The sequence below is a fragment of the Marmota marmota genome, unplaced genomic scaffold, assembly GCF_001458135.2.
Source record: "Marmota marmota marmota unplaced genomic scaffold, marMar, whole genome shotgun sequence".
NCBI lineage: Eukaryota > Metazoa > Chordata > Mammalia > Rodentia > Sciuridae > Marmota > Marmota marmota.
The window spans coordinates 49,223,325-49,241,350 of NW_025999842.1; the positions used below are offsets into that span (position 1 = coordinate 49,223,325).

The 18,026-nt window shown below is 35.8% G+C and overlaps 1 protein-coding gene across 1 annotated transcript in view; it reads right to left on the minus strand.

Moving 5' to 3' along the window:
- Positions 1-5,895: 5,895 nt before the first annotated feature.
- The window catches only part of Stx7 (syntaxin 7), a 65,509-nt gene continuing 53,378 nt past the window's right edge, over positions 5,896-18,026 (minus strand). The window contains exon 10 of the mRNA XM_048798448.1: positions 5,896-5,913. Within this exon, the coding sequence (XP_048654405.1) occupies positions 5,911-5,913 (3 nt within the window). The 3' untranslated portion in view covers positions 5,896-5,910. The remainder of the gene's footprint in view (positions 5,914-18,026) is intronic.

The following is an 18,026-nucleotide window of genomic DNA, read 5'->3' on the forward strand; positions in this document are numbered from 1 at the left end:
CTCTCTCTCTCTCTCTCTCTCTCTCTCTCTCTCTCTCTTTCTCTCATATATCATTATGAGGGAGCAAAATTTTGAAAGAGTTCTGCAATTAAAAGGAGAAAGGCTGTTTAAGAAAGGAGCAGAGACAAAAACAGAACCCCAGGCCCATACACAGAAGTACACAAGAATTGGGTTTCTCTTCTCCTGATTCCACTCAACATAATCCTGTGAAGAGACTGGGTATTTTTTCTTAGGACATCTTTTGAAGTACAGGATGAAAGAACTGATTTCTTAATCCAAAGGGTGGGAATCTTTTTTGTCTACTCATATTTACAAATATTACAAGGATTTGCTCCTAGCTCTCTTCTCTTTGAAATTGGGAATCCTGGAACATGATGAGTACCCAAGACACTTCTTCACTAATTATACTTAACAACTGCTCTCTCAAAAACTGAAAATAAGGAATATTTATCAAATGACTACATATTACTCACCCAACAAGTATATTTTTGGGGTGAGGAGTAAAGGATAAAGGGTAAAAATATAAAACTGAAACAATCTCTAGCTGAACAAAATCATTCTGTTTTAATTTTCTAGAATTCCAAGATCAGGCTGTTAAAACATCTAGATCCATACTGTAGTCCAGTGTACACAAGATATAATATTATATTTTATATTAGAAATTCAACAGGTTATCTGAGTAAAATATTTTATATGTTATCTTTATTTGAATATTCTGGATATAAATTCAGAATCTGTTATGCAATTTATACATAACTTCTTCCCAAATTATGGACCTACCAACTATTCACCTTTTTTTTTAGCTTTTTAAATCATTTTTAAGTGGTGAAATGTTTTGAACTTAAGTATAATGTAAATGGGAGCTATGATCATTACTTGCTCTGGACAGATGGCTTCATTTATAATGTTTACAGTTATTGAACTTTAGGAAAATAATATGATTAAAGGGAAGTAATATGAACAAAGAATAGAGTTTACTGGGTGTTTGTAAATATGTTTAAATTCATTAAAAACCACCTATAGTGAATTCTCTTAAATGTAAACAGTCTTGATTTTCAAATGTCAAAAGTTGCTCACTCAAGCATATTCCTTCTTCAAACACAGCCAAAGGGTATGATACTCATCATTGTACAGAATTAGAATGTGAGGCTGCAAACAGAAAATGTCTCGTTTCTATACTTCTTTTTTTTTTTTCATGTATAACAATACTGCTTTAATAAGACACTTTAAAAACATATTGACAAAAAAACTGAGTAATCCAATAAAAAAAGAATAGATGATCTAGACACACACTTCTCAAAAGAAGTACAAATCATCAATAAATATGTAAAAAAATCTCAAAAGTGTTAGCCATCAATCAAATGCAAATTCAAACTACATTGTGATTCTATGTCACCCTAGTCAGAATGGTTATATGACAGACAGTAGAATGAATCAGACATAACTTTCCTAAGTTCATATATGAATACTTTACCAGTTACACTCCACATCACATAAGAGCCACAATAATGGGATCCTATTAGAATGTTATACTCCATGTATGTATAATACGTCAAAATACACTTGACAGTCATATATATCCTAGAACAACAACAAAAAAAAAAACAAATAATAACAAATGCTAGCAAAAATGTAGAGAAAAAGAAATTCTCCTACATTTTTAGTGAGAATGTAAATCAGTACAAAAACTGTGGAAAACTGTAGAGTAAGTTGTTTCTCAGAAAATTAAAAATAGATCTACTATATGATACAGCTATGCAACTCCTCAATATACACCTAAAGGAAAGTCACTATGCAAAAGAGGTACCTGTGTATCCATTTCCTGTGGCCATTTCACAATTATGGAATCAGGATATATGCTCCATCAAAGACGAATAAGAAAATATGATAGACACATGCACAAACAGGAATGTTATTCACCAATAAATGAAATCATGCTATTTGCAGAAAACACTTCTTTTAAACTTAAATGTTAGGAAGTTTAGAAAGGAAATATAATATGTTCTAATATTTTATCTTTTGTGATATTCTAGATATTTAATATTCCTTTACTCTATCAGGTATTGGTTTAAAATATGTTTTTCAATAAATAGATATAATTTTTACTTGATTAATCTTGATTTCCCCCTCCACTCATGGAATCTCTTTTTCTTTATTTCAACTGAAACAGAATAGCTATCAAGTAATGTGAACTACACAAATATTAAAGACATTTAATGAAGTTTTAAAAAGTAAGATTAAACAAGTATGTCATTCAACATTTCAAGCTCTGCCTTAGAGAACAATTATGGTATTATATTTGAAACTAAAATGTGTGTTAATTCCAGGCCAGGTTTACTCTATCCTGCATGAACTTGATTCTTTAAACATAAATGTGCTTAAGAACTATAATACCACACAAATATCCTCAAAACTATAAGCCAGATAAAATAAGTTTTCTGAAGTAAAAATGCTAAGATTATAAATGAATTTCTATAAGCATGACTAAAAGTACCCACAGCCAAGTACAGCCACAGGATCTAAAGAGTGTACCTCCAAGGCATGGAACAAAGGTGGGCCATCATGATACGCAGGGTATTCAACTCACATCATTAGAAAGGTCTTCAGAATGAAGAAGTCATTACTCATTGAACTTTTCCTTCACCTGGTAACCTGTTTAATCCCTAGGAGACCCTCTGCTGAGGCTCAGAATCAAAGGAAATCTTCTTCTCTGCCAAACACACTGGGGCCTTCTCTCAAGTGAGAGAGTTTGTTCCACAGAAGAAATTCTTGTTTTGAAGTAAAGGGAACCTAAGTGCTCCATTCCAGGTAAGGTGTTTGATTTAAGTGTGTGTGTGTGTGTGTGTGTGTGTGTGTGTGTGTGTGTAAAGCTGTTACATTATCATTATCAGGGAAATGATGAACTTACGCAACCCCATGAGACTTAAACACAAACACCAATAAATAAGGAGGGTGTCATAAGACATTACATGTCCACATTTGAATATTTACAAAATGTTTAAGTGAGAGAGTCCAAATCATAAAACCCAAGGCGAATCCCTCCCTTCCTAGGGCAGGGGAGGAAAAGGAACAGTTAAATCTCAGGCACAGAGACCATGAAAGGATGCCCAGGCATTTGTTTTGGGTAAAAGAAAATTCTCAATTCATCTCATCTTCAGCTATCAAGTTTAAAAACTTTTCTAAATATATTAATAGATGGAGATAAATAAATCCAATCTGTGGTTATTTAGTTTATTGAATCAAACGCTAATTTTTGGTGGAAGTCAATTTCTATATCTTTTGAGAAGTAAGTGGGTCTGCGTACTACAACAATTGTGAAGTTGACACCATGGGCACTTGATTCTTCATTATTTGAGATAATGACCCATGCATCAGGAACTCAAGACATTGTAGCAAGGCAGGAATAAGACTAGGAGTCAGGGCACAATCTTCTCAGGAAGGCTGTTCCTCCTTCCAGGACATAAAACTACAGAATATAATTGCTATGGGAAGAAGGTCCACAATATCATTCCATGTCCTATATTTTACTTATATCATGTCATCATCATCATTCTATATTTCTATAAAGTCTTTATATTTTACATAATGCACAAACAAGGAGACATTCAATAATTTGAACACTATGTTGGACATAGAACTTCTAAGCTTTGTTATTACACAGCATTTAACATATTTGGTGATATCTTGTCATATTTCCTGGAATAAATTCCCACAAATCCCAAGATACAAGTTGGGATACTTGTCAAATGGCATGTATGTTTTTGGTTTTACTGCTAAGATGTGATATTTTTTTTAAAAAAGTGCATCATAACCATTTTTTTTCAAGAACATGTTTCCACTTGTAGTTAAAAAGAAAGTCATAAAATCCTCTTTGGAAAACAGTGGTTCATGAATTTTAAAAAGTCATCATTTTCAAAGCATCTGTGACATTATGCCAGACCTCTCAAGAAATTTTTTCAGCATCTGGGACAGGGTGGAGGAAAGTCAGTATCATTTCATCTGGACACACACATTTTATTAATTTACTTAAAGTTAGATGTTTATTCTATGCCCTTTGGAAGAAATGGGGGAAAAAAAAAACAGATGAATTTGGTCAGATCAGCTGCAGGCAGCCATCATATCTGATTATCCATCTTGCTGAAATGTTATGTGTATTTTGTAAAGACAAGTATCTTGTGAAAAAGCACTAAGGTATCCATATTCATGTTCAGGGACTACACTCAGGCAGCTCCTTGCTCATGAACAGTTCTACCAGAGGTGCCTCAAATATCAAAGATAAAGTCTCCCATGTTATAGTTTGGATCTGAAATGTCTGTCAAAGGCTCATGTACTGAAGGCTTGATCCCTAATGCAGCAATGTTCAGAGGTGGGGCTTTTGGGAAGTGATTGAAATATGAGGGCTCTGCACTCATGAATGGATTAACCCCCTGATGGATTAATAATTTTGAGGACATTAGTGGGAAGTGGAGAAAATTTCAGGATTTGGGGCCTTGTTAGAGGAGGTAGGTCACAGGGGGTGTGCCATTGGAAGGGTTTTTCTTGTCCTTGACTTCTCTCCCTGCTGCCTACCAGGTCCTATGAAGCTAGCCAAAAGACCATGGTCATAATAAATCTTTTCTCTTTTTAACTTTTTGGTTTTGGGTACTTTGTCCCAGTGATATAAAACTGAGTAACGCATGGTATTTCTGTGACTTCTGGAATTTTCCTTTGCTTTGTGGAGACTATGATTTCCAGGATTCTCCAACAGATTGCCTTATAGAAAGAGAAGTTTTTAGCCCAATAAAAATTACTAAAAGAGGCATTTAAGAAAAAAAAACAGGGTTGAAAAGTTTACCTTAGCTATTGGTTTATCTTAATGACAAATATTCAAGGAAAAGTAAGGTAATCAGACTCATTAAGATTATTAAGGCTGCAAAAAGGGGGAGCTGGTTTGGAGGGATATTTTAAGAATAAGACAAAAGAAACATGGATGACTTTGGGTTGTATAATAAAATACCCGAGACTGAGTAATTTATAACAAACAGAAATTTATTTTGAATGGTTCTAATAGTTCTGGATATTATAAAGTCCAAGATCAAGCTGCTAGCAGGCTTGGTGTTGGGACAGGGCATCTCTCTCCTTCCAAGATGGCATCTGGCTGCTGCACTCTCCAGAAAGAGGGAAACCTGTGTCCACACACAGCAGAAGGGACAGAGGACAAGAGAGCACTCCTTGCAACATGAACAAGTTTACAAGGGTGCTAATTCCATTTACAAGGCCTCTACCTCCCAAAGGCCACCTCTCAAAGGCCACACTTCGTAATGCTCTTACACGGGAGCTTAAGTTTCAACATGAATTTTGGAGGGGAAACCATCATCCAAACCATAGCAATGGCATGTAATTAAGAGTTAAGAATGTAGCTACCAGACAGGAAGTGATCCGAGTGAGACTGGTTTTTGTGAACCCCATTAATAATCACTCGGATCAGCAGCATTTATGATAATCATGAAGGCAAGGGGCAGAATAACATAGTGGGAATATGGAACTTCAGGTTGTTTGGGTTTAAAATGTCTCTACCCTTTAGTTAGCTGAATGAGCATGGATAAGTTAGCCGTTCTTAGCCTTAGTTTCCTATCTGCAAAGTAACAGTTGTAATAATATCTAATTTCTAGGGTTGTTGTGAAGATCTAATAAGGCATGTGTGAAAAATTCTTAGCACAATTTTTGGCCTCTACCAAGCATATTATGAATGTAGCCATTAAAGATGATATGTATCACAATAGTGAGTATAATAATTTCTTAGGACCATGAAAAACAAACAAGCAGAAGTTAAATATGAAGCATAATACCTGCAAGAGTCAATTCTTTCATCTTCTCTCAAAATCCCAAACCTTCAGTAAATTTCAGTTTCACTTAATAGTACCTAAGAAGTCACTAGAAAAAAAAAGAAGAGGTGTTATCTAGATGTTAGAAAAACTAGCACGTCAGCAGGATAAGGAGGAGGCAAGACAAACCAATAAGCAAATAAACTTGGGACAGAGTCCAAAGCAATAGGTAATAAACAACCACTATGTTAGCATCCTCCTTAGAATTGTTGAAACAACTGGAGAAAATGCTAGATTCTCAAAACCACTTAGGATGGGACTCAAGGTATTTTATTTACAGACTAATATAAAAGGTGACCCCAATATCCTGAGGAACCTGGGATTCTAGGAGTTACACTTTTAGATGTGTATATGTATGCCTATATAGATAAAAAAATTTCTTGAAGGATATAAACCAAACTCTCGAACAATGTTTATTGGGGAGTGGAATAACTAGAAACCTGAAGTTTTTTATTTTCTGTGTTTCAAAATTGTTTAAAATAAGCAGGACAGTCTTTATAAATATAAAATCAAGATATTTTCAAGGTCATCATTTTTACAAACAGGTATTAAATGTTATCCCAGTGATAATTTAGCCAATGGTAGTGTTTAGAAAGGGATGAACTTTGTCCTTCTCACTGCCTCTGCTGGTTGGTCTGTCAGCAAGGAAGCATCCTCATGCCTGCTACATGTTCTAGGAGGCTCTGGTGAGGAAAATAATAATATCACCTCCTCATGACCACAAGAAATCGTTGTTGGCAGGATGATGGGGGCATTTCTTGGAATGAAGGGAACTGGGTGACTCACAGTGGAAGTGGCTCTTCCCTGGAATTCAGATCATGTCATCTGATGTTACCCTAAGTCCTACAAACAGCAGAGGTTTGTGTATTTTCAACCCTAAATTTGATGGATTAATAGCTTCAGTTTGTCAAGTGACAAAGTTTTAGAACTTTCCTTCTTGTGTCTGTCTGGAGTCCCCCAGGCAGCAGGATGGGTTGAGTCAGTGAGTCAGTTTAGGGGTCCCTTCATAACAGCAGGTTCCTTGCCCCAGAAGTTCCTTTGCACTAGGATTCCCAGTGCCGTAAACCCACACCACAGGCATCAGGAGACTCGTGGGTGATAGAAGCTTCAGCGTGATCTTTGGAGTGTCCACTTTCTCCCCTCAGCCACCTCTAGGTCCCTGGACTTACAAGGTACCGATTGACTCAGCAAAGGGGCACTCACTGTCATGCTGATGGAAACCTTCTGGACATCTTTCATGCTCTGTTGCTCTGGTTTGTCCAAGACCTTGTCTGCAGTATGTTTTGTGCTGATCTCACGTGTTGACTGCTCTCGCTACCAGCTGGAAAGTATCGTCCTTTCCCTGTGTTCAGTCTTTCAAAAGAAATTCTCACAGCAAATAAGTAGCTCTAGTGGCAGTTCAGTCTGCTCTCCTCTTTATTTACACAGTCTATTCTTTGGCAGGTCTCCACTTGGCCAAGTCCAAATTCTGAACGGGTCTTTTGTAGGGATGTCATGCTAATGAGAACACGTGGATAATTGCCTTTTAACGTACCATGACAGAGGATTATTTGGTAATGCATACAAGTCACCCTCCAGACGGGTGTCGGCTGTGGTCAGAGGTGGATTAATGGATTTATCAGGTTGCTAATGAGGCTTAATCTCTAAGGCCTTCCATTTGCACTAGCTATTCTAAGACTGTGTGTTTTCTGGATAACCAGGGAAGAAGCACTGGTCCCAGAGGTGTGCAGAGGCATAAAATACTGTCATTGGAACAAGAGTCCTTGATGTCACAAAAAGGAGTTTGAGGATGAGTCAGAGTGAACACAGATTGAATTTATTGAATAAAAGAAAGAAGTGAACATTTACAGAGATAGAGTGTGAGCGTTGGAGAGGAACACGCTAGCTACATCTTAGTAGTCATATTTACACATGCAATATCAGTAGTACAGGGACACGCTTGAAGAAGGCATTTTTTAAAAAAAAATTATTTATTTATTCTAATTTGTTATATATGACAGCAGAATGCATTTCAACTTATAACACACATATAGAGCACAATTTTTCATGTCTCTGGTTGTACACAAAGTAGAGTCACACCATTCGTGTAGTCATACATGTACTTGGGGTAATGGTGTCCATTTCATTCCGCTGTCTTTACTACCCCCCTGCCCTCTCTCTTCCTCTCCCTCCTCTTTGCCCTTTCTAAAATTCCTCCATTCCTCCCATGCGCCCCCATCCCCATTATGGATCAGCATTCTCATATCAGAGGAAACAGTTGGCATTTGGTATTTTAGGATTGGCTTATTTCACTTAGCATAAAATTCTCCAACTTCATCCATTTACCTGCAAATTCCATGATTTATTCTTTTTTAATGCTAAGTAATATTCCATTGTGTATATATACCATACCACAGTTTCTTTATCCATTCATCTACTGAAGGGCACAAAGAGGGCATTTTAGTTCTTTTTTGTGTTGTTAACTGGGTATGTTACTGGGATGGAGGAGTGTCATTTATTGATATGTTGGACATTATCTGGGTGGGCCCCAAGTCATTTTATTCTTGTTGTTGATGCATTTTGCTTTGTGAACACAGGACTACCTTGGTGTACCTGAGGATAAGGTCTAATAGTTGATTGAATAGTGCTATTTGTGATCAAGGTATGTGAAAGTGACTTTAAAATCTGGACTTTAAATCCATGTGAAAGTGGACCTGAAATCTGGCCACTCTTGTCTTGTCCCTTACATCTCCTTCCTACCTGTTCTCATGTTTTCTACCTCAGCACTACTCACTACTGCCCAGTCTTGGGAATCACTCTCTATTCTGGGGATGGTACTGGGGCTATAGTGGGATGTGCAGCCTCTCAGCAGCAACACCATCAGCTGGAGCCTCTAGTCATGACCTGTTTCAGGATCCATTCTTTGACCCTAGGGAAAGGACCAAGGAAATGTCTTCTTTCTTTTGAGTCATTGTGACTCAGGATTCAAGAAAAAATTTCTGTTCTTCACACACTCTTCTCAGGTACTACCCAGTGGTTAACAGGAGGTGGCAAATGTTTAACAAAAGTGATCCATCTGCTGCGGAGGCAGCCATTATAACCCAAACCAGTGATACCAGGGAGCTGAAGTTTTCTCATGACTTTTGAATTCTTGCATAAGCAGGAAACTCAGATGCAGCAGGACTAATAATGAATGGTGAAACTCCAGGAAAGTTTTCTGAACTTTCCAAGTCTATCAATCATGCTTAAAGGTGTATGAAGCATACATAGCCCAAAAACATAGGGAAAAAAGTTGTTATAAAAGTGGGAGACAGCTAATACTGCTATTTTTGTGGAATTTGTGATGTTTGTGCTATTCGTCTGCATGGTTTTTGTAATGTGTTGCCTCATTCTAAATACTCACTTTCATAGCTAAGTTTGAATTCTCTTTTTAAAAAGAGGGCCTGTTATGGGAGAAGAATTGTCTCTGGAGGAGGGTCTAAGAAGTTGGGAACTTGACTCATGACCAGTGTGGTCCTTTGCTTAAAAGACAGAAAATAATTTTAGCACTCACCAGTCAGAGGCATACACAGATTTGTTTGAGAAAGTAGGTACACGTTCAAGGAAGAATGGGAGCAATCTCCAGAGAGAAGCGTCTCTGATTATAAAGAAAGGAATATATTCAGGGAGAATGCAGGCCATCTTGAGAGTGAGGGACATATTTTGGGAATTTCCAGCTCTTCTAAGGAAATCTGGTGAGTAGTAAGTATGGGAAATGTCAGAATGATATCAGTCTGGTGATCTCAAGATGATTTGAGGAGGTCAAATGCAGAATCCCTAGGCTGATATGTTCTTCATTATTAGTAAATAGCACTGGAAAGTCCCCTAAATTATAGATTTCTCAAAATACTGTATCTTTATTTACTGAATCTATTTTTTGAGGTGGGGGTGGGGGTCAATAACAATGCTCAGATTTCACAGGAGTTTGGGAGAAACAGGCTTGGGAAAGAGACTGGTTTAGGGACTGATGGACCTGGAAAAGCAGGTGGATCTTTAAAATTTTATTTCCTGTCTTTCCTTTATGTTTCCTTTCTACCTATTTCTAATTCCTTCTGTCTCACCCCAGGCCCAATGTACCTGGCTCTAACACAAGCTGATGTCTAGTTTTTACTTGGGTTATCATTTACTTAAGTCTAACCCTGCAGAGACAGATGCAGAAGACACAAAATTTTTAGTTTTTAATAAATCTAGAGTAACAAAATCAATTGACCAGAAATATATCTGGAATTTCAAGTCTCTTTCTTTGATCTATATTCCTACTCCTGTACCAATACCATACTGTCTTGATTACTCTGGTTTTATTAAATTCAGCCAATGCTGTTTTTGGAAATTGTTTTGGCCATTTTATGGCTTTTGGATTTCCACATAAATTTTAGAATTGATTTGTCAATTTTTACAAAAATTTATATGGGGATTATGATAAAGTTTGCATTTAACTTATAGATTCATAAGGTAATATTTGCCATATGACTATGTTGAGCCTTCAATCAAATAAAAATACATATTCTTTTATTAGCTATCTTTAAGATGCTCTCAGTAATATTTTATAGTTTTCAATGTCTAAGTCTTATACTTCCTTTGTTAAATTTATTCCTAAGTATACTCTTTAATGCTATTGAGAATTAAATTATTTTCTTAATTTCACTTGTATAATGTTCATTGCTATTATAAAGGAAATGCAGTTTATTTTTGGATGCCAATTTTATACTCTACAATGCAAAACTCATTTTTTAATTCTTATAGCTTTTTTTGGTAGTTTCCATCTGATTTTCTTCATAAAGTTATATTATCTGCAAATAACAACAATTATTTGCAATTATTTCTTCATTAACTATCTGGATGCTTTTTTTTTTTCCTTGCCTTTTGCAATGGTTAAAATCCCCAATGTGATGTTACCTAGAAGTGGTGAGAGTGAACATCCTTATCTCATTATCATTCTCAATCTAAGAGGCAGAATATTTAGTCTCCCACTCTTATGAATGGTGTTTTGAGTTTTTTAAAGATGCTCTTTATCAGGATAAATAAATTTCCTTTTATTCCTATTTTATGGGAAGTTTTATCATGAATGAATACCGAATTTGGCAAATGCATTTCAGGATCATGGGAGGATTTGCTTGATCTATTAAAATGATACATTATATTAATACATTATATTAATTTAGATATTAAAACAAGTTTGCATTCTAATATTACATTTTAAGGGCTATACTTAGTCTTTCGTTATTTTTTTCTATTAGAATTCCTCTTTATGGGGCTGGAGATGTGGCTCAAGCGGTAGCATGCTCGCCTGGCATGCACGGGGAGCTGGGTTCAATCCTCAGCAACACAAAAATATAAAATAAAGATGTTGTGTCCACTGAAAACTAGAAAATAAATATTAAAAAATTCTCACTCTGCCTAAAAAAAATTCATCTTTATGAGCAAGTATAGAGCTTGATTAACTGGGGTTCTTCTAAAATTGAGACAAAAAACCATATACTATTGTATTTGTAGGTATACCCCAGAGTGCAGCTAGGTCATAGTGAAAAGAGCATTCTTCTCAAGATGACATGACAACAGCAAATCTATTATGTGCACATTCTCTAGAAGTATTTGGCAATGATTCTGCTGCTGCTCTGAATATTCATCCATGAAGTGGATGCTCTGGTCATAAAATGTATTGTCTCTGCCGGTGGGCAAACTCTCTAGGTTCAAATTCTGGCTGTAGCACTTACTTGATGTGTGACTTTGGGTAAGTTATTTAAACCCATCAAATCTTAGATTTCTCATCTGTAATGTTCCTCTGCAGAATAGGGCAAAAGTACAACTTTCTTGAAAAGTTGTTGGAAAACACACACACACACACACACACAAACACACACATAGAAACACACACAGAGTTTTTGGGAAGATTGCCAATAAATGTAAGTTCAATGCCAGTATCTGACTTCTAGAGCTCAATAAACAGTAGCAATTACTAAGAGAGCACTGACATTCATCCCAGCTTGACTAAACTTTAAACAAACTCTTCTTGACTAACCGTCCCTTTTGTAGATCATTTGCTTTAGAAAACTTGCAATTATAAATTATTTCTCTACCACTTTGAAAGGTAAATCTTCTACAATCCAAAAATGTCTTTCTCAAGGACCTGGGAGCCATCCCTGTGAAATATAATCATCAAGAAAAATAGCAGGCTCGGTGGGAAGGGAGAAGCCTAACTCCAGTGAGCTCCAATTAGCAAATGAAGATGGCTTCATCACATTCATGTCCTCCCTGCCAGTGTCCTCCTGGCCTTTTCTACCAGCTTATCACAATGTTCACAAACACTCGGCCTTTTGTTGTGTGACCTTTTGTTCAAGCTCAGTTGAGTTCAATCTCTCCCTTCTTGACATAGTCTAGAATAAAGACTCCCTGCTCTATGTAACCTGTCCAGTGCATTTTTTTCTTCTGTTATGATGGTTGTTTTCAGAGGCATGAGCTCCACCTCTGCTTGTTTCAGCCTTGGAATCCAAGTTTCCTTTTGGAAACTATCATATCCCTGGTTAAAAGGGAAGGAGTACAGAAGGGTAGGAATATGGATGACCATCAAGAGGTATTGTGGTTCCAAATGTGGTCTTCTCATTCCTTCTTAACTCCTCTAGTTAGTATGATAATTTACATAGAGACAACTTATTCCTTAAAAAGACTGCTTTTGAAAAACTATTTGTCCTTTCCCTCTTAATAGCTTTTCCAGCAAATAGTCATCAATAGTTTTAAAGAAATTACAAGGGCAAAGAATCTAATAATTGTAGAGAATTTAATATAATTAATGATCCAAAGAAAGACAGCAAATATTAAAAATGGCTGGAATGCAATTCAGTTTGGAAAGTGAAGCCACCATGCCTGTGGTTGTGTTTGTGTGTCTGCCTGTGCCTTTATCTCTCAATGACAAATTATGTTCCAATGAGAAACAACAATGCTTTACAAATATTATCATTACAGAAAAGACAACTAAACTACTAAGTTTAGATATCTGGAAACAGTCTTAAGAAGAGAAACAAAATTAGATAAAAAGCACTGAAATATAAAATAAGGAAAATGAGTTTTTTGTTCCCTCAGGGAATATTTACATTTGTTTTAAGATTTAAAAAAAAAAATTTGTAGTTCTAGATGGACAGAATGCCTTTATTTTATTTGTTTATTTTTATGTGGTGCTGAGGATTGAACCCAGTGTCTCATACATGCTAGGCAAGCGCTCTGCCACTGAGCTACAGCCCCAGCCATTGTTTTAAGATCTTGATATGACAATGTTTTTCTAGTTAACTATTCATCCAAAACGATCAGGAAAAAAAAAAGGAAAAATTCAATTTCCTCTTGCTTTGTTTCAGAGAATTTAAGGTTTTGAGATTCTAAAAACATAAATAATAGTAATAATGAAATATCATATGCAATCATTAAGCAGCAGCTGTCAAGTCTTTTAATTTGTTCTCCATACCATGGAACAAACATATCAATCAATAAATAAATTAATTTTAAAAGAACAAACAAAAAATCTTTTAAAACATAAACATCTTTGAAGAAGAGAAAAGAGTAGATTTTCAAGCATTCTTCTTTATTTAGTCAAAAATGACTGGCTCAGGCTGGGGTAGTAGCTCAGTGGGAGAGCACTTGCCTAGCATGTATGAGGCACTGGGTTTGATTCTCAGCACCACATAAAAATAAATAAAATAAAAGTCAATTGACAACTAAAAAATATTTTTTAAAAAATGACTGGCTCAAACTCACCCTCTTCTGAGGCATACTTCAACCAAGTCTTAGAAATTAAAACCTTAGTAAAGCCAGAGGCTGGCCTGCCTTTGGAACCAAAGTGAATCACAGTGATCCTTACCCATCTAAGTGTCTGCTCCAATCAGGTTTAGTCTTAAAGAAACACTCTACAGTGTGAAGATTTGGACCTGCACTGTTTTTCTAAAACTCATATTACTTTGTCATTGTGTAAGAAAAGGACACATTTAGGATTCAAGTACGCTCTTAATAAGCTCAGAGGAACCTAAATCAAAGCACATTCTTTGCCATAAGTGATCAAATTCCTCTCTAAATAACATTTTTCCTCTCCATCTTTATTTTGGAAAATAAAGAAAGACTGGTAGATACTTGTAATGCAATCAATGCTGAATTAGGCTAAGCAAGCATTGAGGGCATCCACAAAACAGAGGAATCAGAAATGACTAAGAAAACTAAACAGATGAATTTATTCAGCACTTTGAAATAAGGAAATACAGAGAAAAAAGCCATTTTAATTTTAGTATTCATGTGAGTTTTGCAACATTTTGGAAAAATAAATTTTCTTTTGAGTTACAGAAGGGTTGTCATCACAATCTTTCCAGTGTTCACAATTTCTAAAATACTCAATCTAGCCCTGGACACAAAAACTCTAAATACAGACGTTTAAGGCATCAAAGATGAAAGCTAGTACCCTTACAACTATTTATATTGCAAAAGCTTTGCCCTTCTGCAAGAACATGCAGTTTCCCAAACACTAACCTCTCTTTACAAGGTTATGCTTATTAGCTGGGATTTGTAGCTCAATAGCAACACTGTTCATCCTTGGTTCAATTCAGATTGTAATTTCTTTTTAAACTACCTGACCCTTATAATCATATGGTGAGTAGGTCTGATCATTCATCTTCTGGAGGCCAAGTACTTGGTCTGAACACAGAGCCATTTGTGTTCCTGAGGCCTCTCAGCACCATGATGATGAGGGTGAAAAAACCATGGGCTGAAAAAAAGTTTGAAAGAGAACTTTTATACAATGTTTTCATTGTTTTATTCTTCTTCTGGAACTAAAATTCCTGATTGGGAAAACAAAAGTCTTCCTAAATTCAAGGATGAGATATCTGTTTCTCATTAAGTGTGGAAACTATCAACTATCTTATTGTAACCAGTGTCAGATTTTGATGATTTTTGCTTTTTCTCAGGGCCCAGCATTTGTGAATTACTCAGCAAATGCTTATTGAATGAATAAATGAATGACTCTACCCACCCTCATGTCTTTTCCCTGCTGTATCCTCTCTCATCATTATTACAATATTTCATTAGTATCTGGCTTCACTCCCAGAGTACTACCTTCTACATGTTGCCCTAACCAGATCATAGGTGGGAGGAAAATCACAAGCTGATTGCTTTCTGCCCATGTCTGAACCAATCATGGAGGTAAAGGAATATGAGTCGGCTGACTGATTTGTGTAAAGTAATGCCTATCACCTTTGGAGTTAGGATGGACTCAATCCATGCAGCCATAATGTCTGCTAACCAAGAGAGGAGAGCAACTATTCCAAAAGGAAAACTGAGGGCCATGAAGAACTGACAAAGGTGCTATGGATGCTGGGTAGACAACCAAGAAGTACTAACAAGTACTGAGAATGGCTGTAACTTGGGCATTAGAAACAATTCCATATCTTAATATTAAAGAAAATCTCCTTTACATTGATAAGAAAAAAACAATGAAAGCTTTTTTGTGATATTTGACACCATGCCCTTGCTCTTGCACAAGAGACCCTCAGATGGATGGTACCCATTATGCGATGGAAAGAGTTTTAGAATAGTAGACACTAATTAGCTGACTGGCCTCTTCTGTGCTTCTTCATCAACAAACACTATTTCTAGAAGACTTTTAAATAAAAAGTGCCTGATTTTATGTAGATGGTTAATATTTTGTGTATTTTCTAAGAACTCTTTCTTTAATTAGAGATGATAAAACATTCTTCCACCATTTTCCTTTTAAATCACAGGCCTGCCTGAGGAACATGTATGTTCTCTAAATTTGAAATAAATGATCTTAACTGAATCAGCTTGGTTATTCCCCACTTAGGTATTTCCTGGCTTATATGACATTTTGCTGATATTGTATTATCTATCTATCTGTTTGTCTGTCTATCTATCTATCCATCTGGTTTAAAGGAAATCAGCTTTTGTCTAAGTTAGTCCTCTCCACCATAGCAAAATTCAGCATTTTCTGTAAAGGGTCGGAAATTTTGGAGCTGCAAACTACAGAAACCAAAGTAAAACACTGGATTGAAGGATTTAATAAGAGAATAGAAGATACTGGGGGAAAAAAATCAATAGACTTGAAGATAAAACATTAGAAATTATCCAGTCTAAACAATAGGCAAAATAATTGCAAAAGACTTTTCAAGAACTTTTGGGACTATAAAAAATAACTAATGTTTGTATCATCAGAGTTGCAAAGGAAAGAAGGTGGTTAGGCTGAAAAAATACTTGGAAAAATAATGGCTGAAAAATCTCTAAATTTGGCAAAAGTCATAAACACACAGATTCAAGAAGATGATCAATCTTAAAATATGATAAGTTAAAAATAATCTGCCCTGCAACACACCATGAAAATAAAAACAAAGAGAGAAAGAAAAAAAGAAGACAAATGATACCTTACCTATGGTGGGGGAAGCATTTGAAAAACTGGATTTCTCATGAGGAATCATGGAAGCCAGAAAAAAGTAACATAATACTTTTCAAGTGATGAAATAAAAGAACTATCAATCTAGAATTTTATGTCCTTTGAAAACATCCTGTGGAAATGTAGAACTATCCAGACATTTTCAGATTAAGGAAAACTAAAGAGAATTTGTTGTCAAAAGAGTGACAACAATAATAGTGATAATAATAATAATAGTCTAAAGGATGTTCTTTAAGCATGAAAAAAATGATAAATGGATGAGCTTGCAATTGGAGGAAGAAATAAATCCAGTGGGAAAAACTCTGGGCAAATACAATATAGACTTACCTTCTCCTTTCAAGACATCTAAGTTGTTAAATGGTTGAAGCAAAAATTATGACATTAATGAGGTTCTAAAATTACTTAGAGGAAATACCTGAAATAGTTATAAATAGGGGAATGTTAAGAGACATAAAAGAAGGAAAGATTTTTCTACTTGGCTAGAACAGATGAAGTGATGATGAAACAGGTGTCTTAAGATGTATATGATCAATGCATATGTATGATGTTAATACCTACAGACACCTACAGCAACCACTGAAATGGCTTCATAGAAGACATCAAGATCCATTAAAATGGAATTCTAAAAAAATGTTCAGGTAACCCATGGGAAAGCAAATGCAGACATAATAAGCAGAAATCAATAAAATTGGAAACATTAAAACAAGAGAGAAAATCAACAAAACATTGACAAGTCCAAGGACATGCCCCCAGTGACTTTCTTCCTCTATTCCCAGCTCACAATGCCCACAGTTACCACCCGTTCACATTATTACTATCAAATGAGCTAATCTCTTGATAAAGTAACTGTCTGTGTGACCTAATCATCCTAAAAGCCCCACTTCTCAAACTTTTCCCTACTGGGGACCATGCTTTCAAAATGTAAGCTTTTCAGGGGACATTAAAGACCCAAATCATAACAAAGTAGAAGCAAACAGATTGATTTCAAAACTCTTTAGTTATAGTAATCAAGACTGGTATTGGTGGAGGTAGATGTATAATCAATGGAGCACAAGGGAGAACATAGCTACACACCCACAAAAATGTCCAACTGACCTTTTATCATTATCTAATTTTTGCTCAAATGATTTTGACAGAGGAACAAAAACTATTCAATGAAGGAAATATGGTGCCGGGGCAGCCAGTACCATGGGCACATACCTGAAATCCCAATGACTGGGGATGCTGAGGCAGAAAGATTGCAAGTTTATGGCCAGTCTGGGCAACTTTGTGAGATCTGTCTCAAAGTAAAATATAAAAAGAACTGGAAATGTAGTTCTCTGGTACCGAGCCCCTGGTTCATCTCTAGTACCAGGGAAAAAAGTGGTGCTGGAGCAACAGGACATCCGTAAGCAAAAAAAAAAAAAAAAAAAAATTAAAAAAGGATCTTCAACCTAAATATCACATTTCAAATACATATTCAACTCAAAATGCACCTGCACTTAAAAGTAATGGAAAACTATAATACTTTTTAAAAAGAACATAAAAGAGAAAATCTTGGGGAATCAGAGTCAGGCAATGAGTTTTTGATAACCAGAAGCATGACTCAAAAGAAAAATGGATAAATTGGACTTCATCAAAAGTAAATATTTTTGCTCATAGCAGAACACTCAGTTGAGAGGATGAAAAAGGCGTGCTACTGGCTGGGAGAAAATTTTGCAAATCACTGTATG